The 15393-nt window shown below is 42.4% G+C and overlaps 3 protein-coding genes across 5 annotated transcripts; 2 read left to right on the top strand and 1 right to left on the bottom strand.

Moving 5' to 3' along the window:
• The first annotated feature begins 202 nt into the window (after nucleotides 1-202).
• On the top strand, nucleotides 203-3115 carry LOC131670248 (mitochondrial import receptor subunit TOM70-like). Its single transcript, XM_058945691.1, has 8 exons — nucleotides 203-571; nucleotides 1169-1342; nucleotides 1412-1619; nucleotides 1702-1840; nucleotides 1919-2273; nucleotides 2340-2564; nucleotides 2640-2860; nucleotides 2936-3115. Exons 1-8 carry the CDS (start codon nucleotides 344-346, stop codon nucleotides 3099-3101), a joined length of 1716 nt encoding a protein of 571 aa, XP_058801674.1. The 5' UTR covers nucleotides 203-343; the 3' UTR covers nucleotides 3102-3115.
• Nucleotides 3116-4258: 1143 nt separating this feature from the next.
• On the bottom strand, nucleotides 4259-14212 carry LOC131670249 (UDP-N-acetylglucosamine--dolichyl-phosphate N-acetylglucosaminephosphotransferase-like). 3 transcript variants are annotated; one of them, XM_058945693.1, is made up of 8 exons: nucleotides 14122-14199; nucleotides 13973-14018; nucleotides 13748-13862; nucleotides 12957-13402; nucleotides 4860-5048; nucleotides 4720-4790; nucleotides 4487-4650; nucleotides 4259-4395 (listed from the first exon to the last, which is right to left on the bottom strand). In XM_058945693.1, exons 2-8 carry the CDS (start codon nucleotides 13996-13998, stop codon nucleotides 4330-4332), a joined length of 1077 nt encoding a protein of 358 aa, XP_058801676.1. In that variant the 5' UTR covers nucleotides 13999-14018; nucleotides 14122-14199; the 3' UTR covers nucleotides 4259-4329. The 3 variants fall into 3 exon arrangements, with proteins under 3 accessions (XP_058801676.1, XP_058801675.1, XP_058801677.1); XM_058945692.1 differs by having other exon boundaries at nucleotides 13973-14212; XM_058945694.1 differs by lacking the exon at nucleotides 14122-14199 and having other exon boundaries at nucleotides 13748-13857; nucleotides 13973-14021.
• On the top strand, nucleotides 7730-12919 carry LOC131670247 (beta-1,4-mannosyl-glycoprotein 4-beta-N-acetylglucosaminyltransferase-like). The gene is made up of 4 exons (XM_058945690.1): nucleotides 7730-8498; nucleotides 10912-11359; nucleotides 11421-11862; nucleotides 11942-12919. The coding sequence occupies exons 2-4, from the start codon at nucleotides 11198-11200 to the stop codon at nucleotides 12640-12642; spliced, it is 1305 nt and encodes a 434-aa protein (XP_058801673.1). The 5' UTR covers nucleotides 7730-8498; nucleotides 10912-11197; the 3' UTR covers nucleotides 12643-12919.
• Nucleotides 14213-15393: the final 1181 nt, after the last annotated feature.

Below are 15393 nucleotides of genomic sequence, written 5' to 3'. Positions count from 1 at the left end.
TAGGTTAAGAGGAACTCAATGTGTATTATTAATATTTACAATATTTAGGATTCGACTGTTTGATTCATCAGTCCCATTTTAATACCTATTTTGTTAAAAGTTCTAAAGAAAAACAAAAATATTTGTAACTCTTCGCTGTAGTCGAACTTCCCTTTCCTTCGCGCACGTGGGTACAAGCGAGACAGAATTATCTGTGACTCCCGAGTATAATTCGTGTAGAGTAAGAGGCACACCTCGTGTGTCTCCTCATAGTCGTCGTCGTTTTTTTAATAAGTAAGAAAGCTCATCATCAGAGCATAACATAAAATTAAACCAAGTGTAACTAAACTAACACAAGGAAATTATGGCATCAACTAGTGGTGCTTCGAGTTCGTTACCTAAATGGCAATTGGCCCTCGTTGTCGGGGCGCCGGTTGCCCTCGGCCTTGGTTACATGTATTACAAAAATAGTATCAACAAACCCGAGGAAAAACCTGGCAAGGGTAGAAAGTCTGCTAAAGGAAACGATGAAAAACAGATTTCCATTGATGGAGATTTTCCAGCTAAGACGGGAAATGCGACTACCATTGAGGTTAGGATTTTTTGTTTGTTCACTCTCTTTAACGAGGTATTTTTCTTATTTCATGCATTTTTCACAGGTTCAAAAGTTTTAATGATTTACTTAGTTTATTTAATCGAAATGAAAACGTTGTTTGTGCAATGTTATTCAATTCATATTGATTGCTTATACATTATACTTGTAGTGACAATATATTTATAAGCTAAAAAAATCAATATTTTATTTAATTGTTAGAATATTGTACAAAATATAAGTAGAATTTCAGGCAATGTTTCATTATATATTTCATTGCATTTTATAAATTGTATGTTACAAGTGTTCTAATATTATATGTATTCAAAACTAGCAACTTACAATTTTTCTATATAGAATTGTGATCTAAAAATCATTTAATATTTTCCTGTGATAACTGATAACCATAATATTATAAAAATATATACAACATGTTATTTATTATACTCATTAATAGCAATATTATATATAGATAAAAAATTTCCAATGGAAAAATTCATTACTGGACAATTAACCATTATTTCTTTTGTTATATAACAGTTTTGTGTTTGATTTCTTCCTGTATTTTTTAATGAAAACTATATCCTTTCTTTCTAGACTCCTCTTGATAAAGCAAAAAAATACAAAACTGAAGGCAATGGATTTTTTAATCAGGGTAAATATGATGAAGCAATTGCTCAATACAACTTAGCAATTGAATCATGTCCAAAGGAGAATACAGAAGAACTTGCAACTTACTACCAAAATAGAGCAGCTGCCTATGAAAAATTGGTACTGTACTTTACTTATTGTTATTTTTACCTTGTATCAAGCAGATTTTAAGAACTGAACTTATTGCAGAAAAAATTCAATGCAGTCAGGGCTGACTGTACAAAAGCACTGGAACTAAAACCAATATATGTGAAAGCAATGATTCGTAGAGCCCGAGCTATGGAATCTTGTAATGAGTTAGAGACTGCACTGGAAGACATTACTGCTGCATGTATTCTTGAAAGCTTCTCAAATCAAAACACACTTTACATAGCAGATAAAGTATTGAAACAGCTTGGTAAATAATTAAAATGTATTTAATAATAAATTTCCATAATTCAAAAATTCATTTGCTAAAAATCGTTATTTTCGTTGTTTAGGTAAACAACATGCACAAGAGCACATGGCATCAAAGAAAGCAATAATGCCTAGCAAATATTTCATTTCCACCTATTTCTTGGCCTTCCATAATGATCCTCTTCTGGCAAAAATGCAAAGAGTTGAAGAACAAAACGACTCGTAAGTTAATTATTGAAAACATTATTGAATTTTAAAATCTTCAAAAATTATTGGTAATTTTATTGATTATTTCCTTAGGTCGTTTAAGCAAGCACTGTTAGCCTTGAAACAGCAAGACTACGATAATGTAATACCGTTTTGCACAGAGGAGCTAAATAGCCTTGCTCCAGACGACAATTCGCTGCACAAGATTGAAGTTGTTCTGTTGAGAGGAACATTTTATCTTCTTCTTGGACAACATGAAAATGCTGCAAACGATTTATCTGCCGTTATAAATAGCGATATCGCTAGTAAGGAATTGAAGGTCAATGCGCTAATCAAGCGTGCAAGTATGTTTATCCAGCTTGAAAATGCAAGTCAAAGCTTCGACGATTTCGAAAATGCCGTATCGCTCGCCCCAGACTGTGGTGATATTTACCACAATCGTGGACAGGTAAGTTTTGCCAAAGAAACTGACTGAATAAAGAACTATGAATGAATATTTTACACTGTCTTTTAGGTGCATTTGCTTATGGAAAAATTAGATGAAGCCAAGTCAGACTTTAAAAAAGCTGTTGAACTGAATCCCGGTTTCGGTGTTGCTTATGTACAGAAATGTTATGCAGATTATCGTTACGCCGTTGCTCAAAAAGATATGAACCTTATGAACACGGCAATGACCAACTTTAACAAAGCTTTTGAAAAATTTCCAGACTGTTCAGAATGTTATACTTTGTATGCCCAGGTAAATAAATTATGTTAATTCCATCAGTTGTGTTTTACAAACTACAGCAATTTTATCCACTTAATCGTTTTACAGATGCTGATAGATACTCAAGATTTTGCTAAAGCTGATGCGTATTTTGTCAAAGCTTCAAAACGTGATCCTAAAAATGCTACGATTTTAGTATACAGAGGATTGTTACAATTGCAATGGCACAATGATATCGAGAAAGCAGTGGAATATATTCGTAAGGCAATAGAACTTGATGACAAATGTGAGTTTGCTTACGAGACTTTGGGTACTATCGAGGTGCAAAGGTAAAATTTATCGCTAAGTATTCCACTTCAATTTAATTATTAGAAGATTGTACATTTTAATTAAAAATTTTTTAGAGCAAACTTGAAAGATGCAATAAGCCTCTTCGACAAAGCTTTAGCTTTGGGCCGAACTTTAATGGAGCTGACACATATTTTCAGTCTGCGAGATGCAGCAAAAGCTCAACTGGTAGTTACAGAAAGACTAGGAGGTAATCTGATGAAGACTATGCAAGAGGGATAATAAATTATTATAAAAAATTTTTGAAATATCAAAATTGAAAGAATCGACTGCAACACTACAGATTGGTTAAATTTACAAAATGTGATAGAAAAGCAGTCATAGCTTCATGTTTTTTTTATTGTAAGAAATATGAATAATGACTGATTACTTGATCACGTAGTTTAAAATTCGTAATTTGCAACTGTAATGTATAAATAGCAATGCATTTATTACGGGCATCGGGTGAGCGATTTCATCGAAAAAATGTGTTTACAGTGACTTGCGTAGTAGAAACATCAATACCATTTTTAATAACGTTTACATAGATATAACATGTTTAGAATTTTAGTTAGATTTTGTTTTTTCATAAACGATCAAACTGAGACCATATAAAAATTTATTTGTAGTTAGTTGTATTGGTAAAATTTTGGTATAACGAAAGAAATATTATTTACAAAAGATTGGTAGGTGTGGAATTGGACTTATTAACAAATTAAAATAATTATTAAAAGCTTTAATAAGTGTATAAAGTGCTTTTTCATCACGAGATAATAATTGAAACATAGATAATTTAATACGGTAAATAATACCTACTGCGATCAACAACTATTTTGTCGCAGGTAATGTGTCAATATGCCTTAATAGTTCAAAGGCTGAAATGTCATAATACAGACGAATGTAAATTTGAAGAACGTGTTATATAATTATAGGATAATGCAAGTACGAGAATGAAATTTTACACAATATTTATTTGTTATTTTACATAAAATGACGTAGCAATCAAAATTACATATTTACAATACGTAAAAAATTACAAGACTCGCGATGTATGTATTTTCTCTCCTGTCGATAATTTTCAATAATATCAGACCAACAAAAATGTTTAACTGAATTATATGTATTCACTTTGCAAAAATAAAGAAGGTCATTATTTTTATTTATATTAACACGCCGCTGCGGTGCATTGTACAGATCGTATTAGAAAAAAAGCAAAAATGAGTTCAACATTTGTAAGAAATATAAATATATTTCTAGCCCTAGTCTAATATACAAAAAGGAAAAAAATTGTCTTCAGTATTTCATCACCTTATTCACACTCTTTGGAATTTGAAAGTCGACTATACACTTAGGTTGTTTCCACACACAGCACAGTGTCAAGGAACTTGGTTGAAAAAGAATTTGTCCACCACTTTCTATACCTACACACTTGGAGACCAGAAAAGAGTGGATATTATCTTGTAGCGCCTCTTCAAACATCATAAAATATGGATGCCAGCGGGTATCTTATCACAAAGGCTAACACGGTACCTGCAACCTTAAGTATCAAGTTTTAGATTTGATTGTTATTCATTAACTCGACTTTTTATTTTTATGAACTAAATAAATGAATCTTGAGTGATCGTTACCTGGATAGCTAACAGAACTGTAGAAAGCGTCGGTTCTCTCATTGGACCGAACACAATCAGTACGAAATTAATTAGCGTTAAATTGTTACAAGTAATTGTACCATCCTTGTCTTCTCTCCAATTAACAACTTTGAAAGTTTTAAAGACTCTCATAATAAACCTCGCTGCACAAAAATACAAAACCGAGCATCAAGTACAATCCCATCGTCAAACTTCATTCACGTATATCTCACCTAAAACATTTAAATCGCTAATCTTAAAAACCATCACGCTGGGAATCATCAAATCCGCCTCCGCATCGTAACTGAAACAAAAAGAAAATCCCTCAAATCGTCACTCAGCGCTCAATCGCTAGAACATTCAATTTTTTTACCACGGCAGGCGATGCCTTGGACACGGCATCAAATGAAACAGCTGCGGCACGCTGTACAGGAAGTTTAGTATTTGGGGAATGAAGAAGAGCAATGTCGTTTTGCTGAAGTGGCCGATTATACCAACCACTGCAAACGTCATACCCGAGAAATAGCAAAATGTATCGCCGACGAACACTTTTGACGGATACCTGTAATAAAAAAAAATCTGTCGCGTCTTTTGCACTTGTATAAAGTCGGCTACGGCTATAGCGTAAGCCCCTTTAGTGAACATGATACAGTATTCCCGTACGCGTGCCTATATTGTACGATACTTGAACGAGATACTCTGAGTGTCTTTCAAATACTCGAGTGATTTCTTTTTACCGAGAGAACGATAGTTTCTCAAGTGGGACGCGCAAGTACAATTAATAAATTTCTTTTTCTACGTCGACTAAAGAAACTCATTCCCGCGCGTATATAGCCGAATCGATGTACATATAAAATAAAGCAGTGTCTTGCGCAAAAAAAAAGAGCGAAACCGAAAGCGCATCACCTGTTATATATATATCCCCTACGCAGGAGTAGCAGATGTTTCATTCGGAGATTTCCTTGCGGGATGAAAAGGAATGAGATAGAGATAGAGAGAGAGAGAGAGAGAGAGAGAGAGAGAGAGAAAGAGAGAAAGAGTAGGGGCAGCTGTTCGTTCCTCCGATGGCTAAGCAACGGGAGAACAGACAGTACAGCGCTGACGCTCGTAGTGCAGGCATACATGTTTTGTACGCGCGCTCTTAGGATTTTTATTGTCGTTTGACGCTTTGCTCTGAACACACTGGAAGGGGTGAATTTGAAGAGAAACGTGTGTTGAGGATGAAGTGGCTGATTGACAATGCGACGTTATGAAAAGAAAGTGAGTATATTTTGTTGAAAGTATACAATTGCAGACGCATTAGTTGAGGTTGTTACACCTACGTAACGACGAGGGCAGATTCGAAAAACCAACACCGGTGACTTTCCTTTGGCTATTAGTTTCGTTTTTTTTAAATTTTTTTTATCGACGAAGCAAAGCCGGCATACGCATCCGCAAGAGAATTTTTTAAAATAGCCTATATGATGAAGGGGAGACAGCGGTGCCCACCAGATCTGTTGCGGCACATGTGCTCTTTACTTTTATTTCATTTCTGCGCGTCGCGCTCTAGAAAGAAAATAATAAAAGATGTAGGGATTTGCGGAAACCGTGCCGTCAAAGCATTCCGCGTCACTTGTCGACTGACACAATAATTTTGTCAATTAGCCGCGAAAGTCGACTCGTGTCGCTATTAACCGCGCTAATTTACGCGAGAATTGCAAAGATGAACTAAACGGCAAGTGCACTTTTGCAAACGACGCGGCAATTTTTCGTAGCATGCGCCTGCTGTCGGTTGAATTCATGATTTTCACGGTAATAAGGCGCGCCTGTTAGAGATACATTGGTCATTTTTCGATCGACGCGAAATGAAACGTCGTACTGGTAAAATTTTTACTGGTATTTTCATCGATAACGCGCGTTGGTGAAATGCGTGGTAACGAAACAACGCGACGTATCAAACACATTGGTATACGAAACAACAAATTTCACTGGACTGAAATGAAACAACAAAGTCTAACTTGCCGAGGGAAATAAACAACAATTGAGGAATAGCCGACCAAACTGTTATCTGCAAAACAAACACGCCTGCCAATCGACCACCAAACACTGGTACATCGTAAATCTCGCGTAAAATAAAGGTCGCTCGGAGCAATCGCCGTCAAACGCCCGCCGCAGACGACGACAACGAGAGTGATAGGAAGTCGCGTGTCCTGCGTCTGTATATTCGTTAAAACGCTTTGAGCGACATAGTTCGCGAGAGAAGAAAAAGAATTTGTAGCGCTGCGCCGAACAATAAAATGCTCAACCTATGAAGATCCCCCTAGCGCGAGATCCTTCACGTATCGCATCAATAAGATATTCACGTCGCGCGTGGCAGAGATCCCTTCGTCTTTGTTTTTTTTTCTTTTCCGCTCGCGCGAGACGGTTTCAAAATCTATGCCCGCGTACGGTAAAAGCTCGCACACTGGAATTGTCGCTCGAAAGATGCGTGTAATCCGAATGAGAATGGATGCTCGGAGGTTGCGCGCGATTACGGCCCGCGCTGCCGGTTATTTTAAGCCTCTTAAAAGGCAAAATACGCTCTCGCTCGCGCGGACGAGACGATCCGCCCGCGCTTCATGCGACGAGGCGGGACTGCCAGAAGCGAAAAGTCAAAAAAAGTCCACTTGAGCCTCGGCACGCGCGCGCGTGCCAGCGAATTCAATCAGCGGCAGTTCGGCGTGTCGATGCGTTATTTCCTCGATGTCGGTGCGAGCGGTCGTCCAGAAATCCATGGGGCTGCGGGGAAATGAATCAGCGATGAGTCACGCCGCAATTGCCCTCCACGAGCGCCGCTAAGTATGACGTATGTATCGCGATTAAGCTGAGAGAGAGAAAGAGTGTCGCGTAATCCTTGCCATCCCAACGCGAGCGCGAACGCGGCTCAGCCTTTTATTTCTGCATTGGCGATGCGATTTCGACAAGGAGAAACGATGAAAACGAGAACAAGCTCGCGCATAAATTTGTTTGGGAGAGGTCAGTTGCAGCTGAATAGGTGCTCGTTATCTGTGTCCCTTTGCGGAGCAACCCTTTCTCGACGGCGAGCCGCGCTCTTCTCTCGCGTACACGTCTGTGAAAAGGGCAACTTGGAGCAGCAGCGCACGCGCCCCATTGTGCCGCCGAGGAAAAGCTTTTGTCGCGCGCGGAAGGACCCTCTCGCTCCGAGATAGTGCCGAATCGTCGATAGATACCCGGCGTGACTTTCCGCGCGAGGCGCGTCCTCGGCCCGCCGTTCGATCTCGGGCGTACGTACGAATTTGCGCTTTCGCTGTCCACGCTCAATCAATGGTCGGCCGGCTGATTGTCGAACCCTCGCTCCGTCCGGCGTTGCTCGCCCCCTTGGGGATCACTCGTCGCAGTTGATCCCAACGACACACCAGCCGGCTTCGGCGAAACCGACGAACGCGAGACGGACGAGCGGGCCCAGCGAGGCACGCTCGAGCGCTGCGATCCAAGAAAAGCCCCCGAAAAGCCCGAGATCCATCCGCGGGCAGAAGCTCGTTCGAAATTCGGGAGGCGGCTACCTGCGCCCGCTTCCCCGCCGCACTGCTACGCGAGAGCGCGTGCGCGCGGCTGCGGCGGTGGCGGCGTCGTCGTCGCCGTTAACAACCGCGAGGGGAGCCTTTTGCCGAAGGCTCGTGCACACGGCCAGAGAAAGAGAGGCGGAGAGACAGAGAGCTAACTCGCGCCGCAGCCGGAGAGCCTCGGGTGTGGTTTTCGCGCCATCAAGGAGAGCCCAATTCCCTTTTATTTCGCGGGCCCCCGAGCCTCGCGCGAACCGGGCCGCCGCGATAGACGAGCGAACGAGAAGAGTGGGCCCCCCAGCCGCCAGCGACCGGAATGAGGGAGGAGGCGGAGAGATCGCGGTGATAGATCCACAAGGCTGCAGCATTGACAGACTGCGGAGGCTGCTCGCGGGCTACCGCGGCCGCTGTCTCGCCGAGGCCGCGCCTCGTCGTCAACAACATCACGGCAGCTCGCGGCTCATCGCCCGGTAAGTCAACCTCCGACCCAGTGCGCCTCTGTCGACGATCAATTCCAAACTGATCGGCCGAGTCGCCAGAAGAAAGCTCCCCCAAAAACAAAGCTCTCCGTCTCGCGTGTTTTTCCGAGTATCCTCCGCGCTGCCAATCAATCTCGCCTCTCCCGGGGTGAAGGAACTCTCGACCGCGAGATCCTCTAATTACTTCACCGGAACGAAAATGAAAGGGAGGCACGCAGTAGTTTTTTTTTCTTTGTATATTTTTTTTTTTTTTTTTTTGTTGTTATCTCGACGGCAACTCTGCGCTTTTCACAATGAAAAAAAGGGGGAAAAACACTAAGACAGCGAAGGCTGCGGAGGCGTTTTGTTTGGCACTCCACGCTTAAACTCTCTCTCCCTCTCTCAGGTGTTCCGCGTGACGTCGCCGCGACTCTTTCCGCGTGCAACGACCTGCAGCTCTGGCGCGCATTGTCCTGTTCCGTCTAACTTCGTTTTGCCGTTGTCGCTCGGCGGCGCGGGGCCGCTCGCCCCTTTGCGGAATGGTTCGCGAAGTTACGGTCGCGCGCGGCTCGAGCGTCATCCGTCCAAGTCGAGCATTCGAATTGCAGGCGCGACTGCGAAGCGGCCGACCGAACTTCAAGTATGGCAGATGCAAAGCCATTTTCCACGGGCAAAAAATGTCGAGTCGAAAACGCGAAGATGGCCACAGCAACGCGCGCGCACGGTAACTTCAGAGCGAGAGAGCGAGAGAGAGAGAGAGCCGAAGTGAAGTGAAGAGCCCCATCGATTTTCCGACTTCGCACGAGGGCCGGGTGCGCACACACACCAGCTCTCCGCGCAGCATAGCGACAACACCATCATCATCTCGCGACAGAGCGTTCCTTTTGCTTCTTTTTTTCGCTTTTTCCAAGCGGACCTGCTTTTCATACGCAGAGGTCGAGGTCGATTGCAATTTTATTTTCTAGGCCTAGTTCAGCCGAGGAAAGATCGCCCCGGCCGCGCGTGCATTATACATTTCCGGAGCTGCCTAGAGCTTCAGGGCGTAAACCTCTCTATCTATAAATAAGCCGTGCGTTCTCGTGCTATCTATACTCTGTTTTACTTACATCGGGCGTTTGTTTCCAGGCGCGATTCGTCCGATTGTTACTTGCGCCGAGGGGGCGGGCTTCATTAATGATTTGCAATCGAACGCGGTGCTACGCGATCGCTGTGTCAATCGACCAACTTTCCATAAGCGAAATGAATTGCAAATGAGTTTTGGTCGGTTGACGTTTAGCCGGATGTCAGATCAGAGTCCAACTTTGTCGGCAATGATCGACGAACGAATGAACAGACTTCGGCTTCGATATTCTTTCAAAAGAACTTCACGCTATCGCCAAGAAGCTTTCGAAAATACATCAAAAATCTCAAAAAGCTCCGAAAAAGAGAAAGTCAACAAGTGTCGACAGCCTAATGACAGAAGCTTCCCCCCCCCCCCTGCCCCTCACTGCGCATCGCGTGTGCACCGTATCACCTTCTTTTCCTTCGCCACGGCGAGAAATATATATGGAGCGGTGACGTCACATTGATTGGTTGGTCTCGCGCGTGAATGTATGCATGTGTGTGTACGCGCGCGCGTGTGTGTGGGCTTAGCAACTGCACAGTCGACTTGGAGACGAGCGGCTACACGACTTGTGCACTATTATCGTCGGTCGCGCGGTCAAGTGTCGCTCCTCCTTCGTGTGATACTTTAGCATGGATTGGGGTTGAGCCGCTTGTTCTCGCTCGCGGCTTCTGCCAACCAGCTGTTAAATTGGATTTAAAAAAGAAGCTCGCCTGCATTGTTTTCTTGATTGAAGCACTCTTCGCGCGGTTTTTCTTTTCTTTTTTTCTCTCTTTGGGGTCGATTATTACGCCTGTGCTCGGTTTCTTCCTTTTGCGACAGATAAGGCACGTAACTGTTTTTTCCTTTTTCTTTTTCATTGACTGAATTATCAATTATCATACATTATGTCTGCATGCTCGTGCGTTAACATCATTCAAAGGCAGTCATGCTTTGAAACGTATGTAGTAATTATGGGCAGCATCAAAGAAGCCACAGAAAATTTCGTGTTCAATGGTTTCCTTTTGACGTCCGATTCCAATGATTTCTCGGCACGCACATTCCATTTGAAGAGTCATGCAACGCTGGCATAAAAAAAAATTTCGCAACTTCCTCTCTACCGCGTATGCAGCAGTTTAAACGTATAGAATATTTCAGGCGTCTTTTCGCGATCATTCTATTTACCATTAGATACATCGAGAGCAAGTCAGTGCACAGTCTATCGAATCACGTATCACAAAGACCTCGTTCTAATAATCAAGTATCGCGATAGTCGCGCGTGTCACTGATCACGTGTACTGTATCGCGTCCAAGTCGAGCAATGAAACGTTGATGCTTTTGCAGATGTCCGGCACGACGGTCGAGGCTCGGCCCATCACTAAATGCGCCGTCATCGTCGACACCATCATCACGACGTCAGCGACAACAGGCAACGAGACGAAGGGTTGCTTTGATCGGCGCACGCCAGTGGAACGACTACAGCGAGAGCTGCGATGAAGACTCGCCCGATTGCAGCAACGCTCAGCAGTCACCGTCGTCATCGCCAAATATCACGAGCTCTAATCCAAGCAGCAGTAACACCACCACCACAGCAGCGACGTTGAGTAACAACGTCGACAAGGACAATAATATGCAGCCAAAAATCGACTGGAAGCTCGCGCTGCTCTACACTCTCCTTGTGCTGCAGGTGCTCATTGTTATGATTTATGTTACTTCGACACCGCACGTTACCGATCTTAGTGCTCCGGTTGGAAGGGACGGCGTCAGCTTCGTGGACATGGAGGCGCCTCAGGTAGGAGCTTCTCCGAAAGCTTGGCGATCGCAGCTTTCAACGGTTTCACTTGTTTTTTCAGCAATACTACGAGAACAAGAGCCGCGAACTGCACATAATAACCGGCGAGACCAGCCTCAGAGACGTGCGCACGTTCAAGCTCTTCCACGCGTACAATCGCACCCAATGCTGGCGCAGCGGCGTGGACGAGCGTCAAATGCAGCGTGACGATCTGGATAACGCAGCGACGAACGAAGTCGAAGAACGGCGCTGCGCTTGCAACCAAGGCTGGCACGGCTCGGACTGCGGTCAGCCGGAAGTCGTGTGGCGCGCTATCATGGCATCCAAGCAGAACGTGAAATTATCGAGGCGTAAGCTCGCCAGACGCATCGTGCACACCTTTTACGTGAGCGACCACAATTCTGCCATAGCCGAGGTGATCGTCGAGGAGTTGTATCCGGTTGTCGATCTGTTCGTCATCTGCGACCTGAGCTCCGCGGAGGACAACTTCCGCCATAAGCTGGGTGAGTACGGCGCCTCGCGCGCGCGCGATGTGAACAATCGCCGGTGGAGAGGATAAGAGCGCGTCTGTGGTTGTTGCAGCAAAGGGCTTCCTGGCCAAGCAGCAAGACAAGATCCTGTACGTGAACATGTCGGCCAAGCTGAAGAAACCACCACGAGTGATCTCCAAGTACGTGTGGGAGTACGTGAAGAGAATGGTGAAGAACATCCGCGACGACGACATCTACGTGACGACGGACGCCGAGCAGATACTGAACGCTCGCGCATTAATGTTCCTAAAGGTGTACGACGGTTGGCCGCAGCCGATAGGCTTCCGCTTGCGTTGGTCGGTCTTCGGTTTCTTCTGGCAGCATCCGCAAAAAACAACCATCACCATCGGCGCTTGCACCGTCGGCCTGATGCGCGAGGCACATCGCTTCAACTCTTTGATTCTCGAGAAGGAGCTGACCAACGAGATACAAGCGAGGGATACTCTGGGCTTGGTTATCGGCGACTTGAATCACTACGGCGGCTGGTACTGTCAATTCTGCCAAGGTCCGGCTAATGTGCTGGTGGCGCTGCGAGAGATGAATCGAACTCGTGAACTGGTGATCGAGCGCAGTGTCGATGTGCCATTTATCGAGGATCTCATTGGCAGTGGTATGTGGTTCGACGAGAAGACTAGTTTGCTTAGAGCCTACAGATCGAGAGAGTCGTATTATGCACCCGATACTGTTACCAATAAAACCTGGAAGTACGACTGGCTCGTGGAGAACTTTTATGCCAAGCTCGATTACTACTGAGGTGTGCAAGTGTGCAGTGTGTATGTGCTATAACTCTCTCCCCCCTTATCCCCTTACTACCGTACGATTACCCCATTGATAATACTGTGATAACGTGCACGCGCCCCAAATTACGTTCGACGTATCGTTCTAGGCGGCTTATGATGATCCTTCTTTCTTGTTTTCCTTTGTTTTCCGACAGACCAACGAAAGCTTACGTTGACTGTGTTCTCACAAGACTGTGTCATTGTTTTTGTATTTACGAGATCTTTTATTGACTTAATAAAAGCGTTTTCAATTAAATTAACCCTCAATCTCACTCATTTCTTACTCACCAGTTATACTTGAACAATGCCAGCGACGTGGCTATGTAGGGGATCATGAAATACATGGAGAACAGATGAGCTTTCCATAATTTGCCGGACAATTCCACAATGTTAAAGATGAGGATACTCCAGGCTATTATTAGACTTTGACCGACTTCCAAACCATTAACTCCAGCTAATATGTTTATGGCATTCGTGCAGAAGACAGCTAACATTCCCATGTAAACGTAATAAAATATCCATAGGTCAACAGAATCTCCTAACAGTGTTCTAAAAGGCTTTGGCACTATTATAGTTGTGGAATTAAAGTTTACATAGTAAACCATCAGTAGAGGTAAACTAGCTATGGTTGGTAACATGATTTTGTGCCTCCATCGTAGGTCTAACACATCATCTGCGAAACCCAACAGCACCATGCAGCAGATTGACAACAGAGCTGACAGGAACTCTACAAACTAGGCAATTTTAAATCTAATGATTGCAGTATACTTTTCAGGTTTTTAGGTCATGTTCAATATTGATATTAAAATTATATCATCCAGTATCAGAAAAAGCTAATGGAAATATATATTTTTTGATTTTAACATAACTTAAATTAACTTCAGTTAATATCTTTTGTTTTTAAATTTACAAGAATCTGTTATTGTAAATTTTACAAATATAGGATTGTCATTCATTTAAGTAAAAAGCATTTCCGATAATCTAAATGAAATGAAAATATAAAGGTGATTGCAAAAATTTTGAAAAAGAATCTATTTTGTGAAGTAGCTTATTTTTAGCAATAAAATTTTTTAAATTACCTCACTGTGTGGGAAGCTTTCCTTGTAGAAAATATGTTTACTAAATGGAAAGGGAATGAATATAAACATAGTGACTAAAAAAGTACATCCACAAACTACACCCACAGCTTCTGGTCTGAAAATACAATAACGCTGTAAAAGCAACGATTCGAATGCAATTTGTCAATAAAATATCTGTTCTAATCACTATCAAAATCAACGCTGATAATGACAGCTTTTACTTACATTCTTATTCGTTCTTTTTTACTCATATCGATGCCACTTAGGTTAGCTTGAATAAAAGTCTTCATTAAGCTCGGAATCAATCTCACAGTTAAAAAATACATAAAAACTGACGTCACGACATTAACACACAGCGGAAAAATCGGAATTACCGATTGTTTCATTTTTAATATGGCCTATAATTACTAATAAACTATCACCTGTAAAAAACTACAAAAATTAAATACCGGAATCAACCGTGCACAAACGTGTAATGCTTAATGCTGATGCAGTCATGGCGCTATGCAGAGATACACCAGAGATCAGGAAGAACAGAGAGATTGAAAGCATGCTCGACCGTGAGCCAACTTTCGTTGGAGCGATTGTAGCGGCCGCGCTTGGAATCTCATCCATTTATGAAAAGAAGGGTATGTAAGGCCCTCGCCACATATGCGCATATGCGCGCGTACGAGGGCCTAATATTGTATTGGATGGATAAACTACGTTTGAGGGGCAAGAGCGAGCAAGAGCGAGCAAGAACGAGTTAGAGGACGAATAGAGAAGAACATTACGATGAATGAGATACTAATAGCTGCGAAATACTTCTATTACACTTTCATTTTTACGCGCGATTTCTTTTCACGTTGTAAATTTTCGATGCTCAAATAAATATTCTGTCTCTTTCGTATTAACGAATGCCCTGCGAACACAAATTTTTAATTAAATATACTTACGTGCGCTTGTTCCAACATCTTCATCATTTAATGCTATCCACGGGATTAAAATAAATTAAATTAGATGGCGCACAAATAGGGCGAATAGATTGAAGTAATTTATATCAATGTATATTTGAAATGCTGATGAAAAATAAAATGTAACAAAACTCAAATGGAAAAAATCGGTATATGTTACAATAAGTAAAATAAGATTAAATAAATTTAATCTAAATTCAAACTTGTTGGACTTGAGATTTTTCAGCATTAAGCGAATACATTTCCGCATGCGCAAATAAATGACTGTTCAAAATAATAATTTTTTCTGAACTAATTTAAAGGCATTTGATTATAAGTAAAATAATAATCATTTTTGTTTTCGAATAACATAAAAATTAGCCTAGTTTAACCAAAGTTCATTTAGGTCAGGTTGGTCAGTATACGACAAGAAAACTCGAAGTCAAAATTGCAGTCTCTTCGCGCTCTATCTGCGCACCATTCAACTAATTTTCTTTCAGGAGCTTGGACAGTTGCAGAGTCAAAGGGAATAAAATATTTATTAGAATAATGAAACCGACCTATTCTTTTTCCTTTGCAAGAAAATACACCCTTAGAATAATTAATTCATTTAGACACTGAAAAGTGAAAATATAAAACGAAGTACCCATCGAGTATGAAAATGAAGGTGTATTATAAAAAGGTCGCGGCTGCAATTCGTTCTATTCTGCCCTT

The sequence above is a fragment of the Phymastichus coffea genome, unplaced genomic scaffold (genome assembly GCF_024137745.1).
Source record: "Phymastichus coffea isolate CEN01 unplaced genomic scaffold, Cenicafe_Pcof_1.1 PCOF00105, whole genome shotgun sequence".
Taxonomy (NCBI): Eukaryota; Metazoa; Arthropoda; class Insecta; order Hymenoptera; family Eulophidae; genus Phymastichus; species Phymastichus coffea.
The sequence above is the reverse complement of the archived record's forward strand: the minus strand, read 5'-3'. Positions and strand labels throughout refer to the sequence as shown.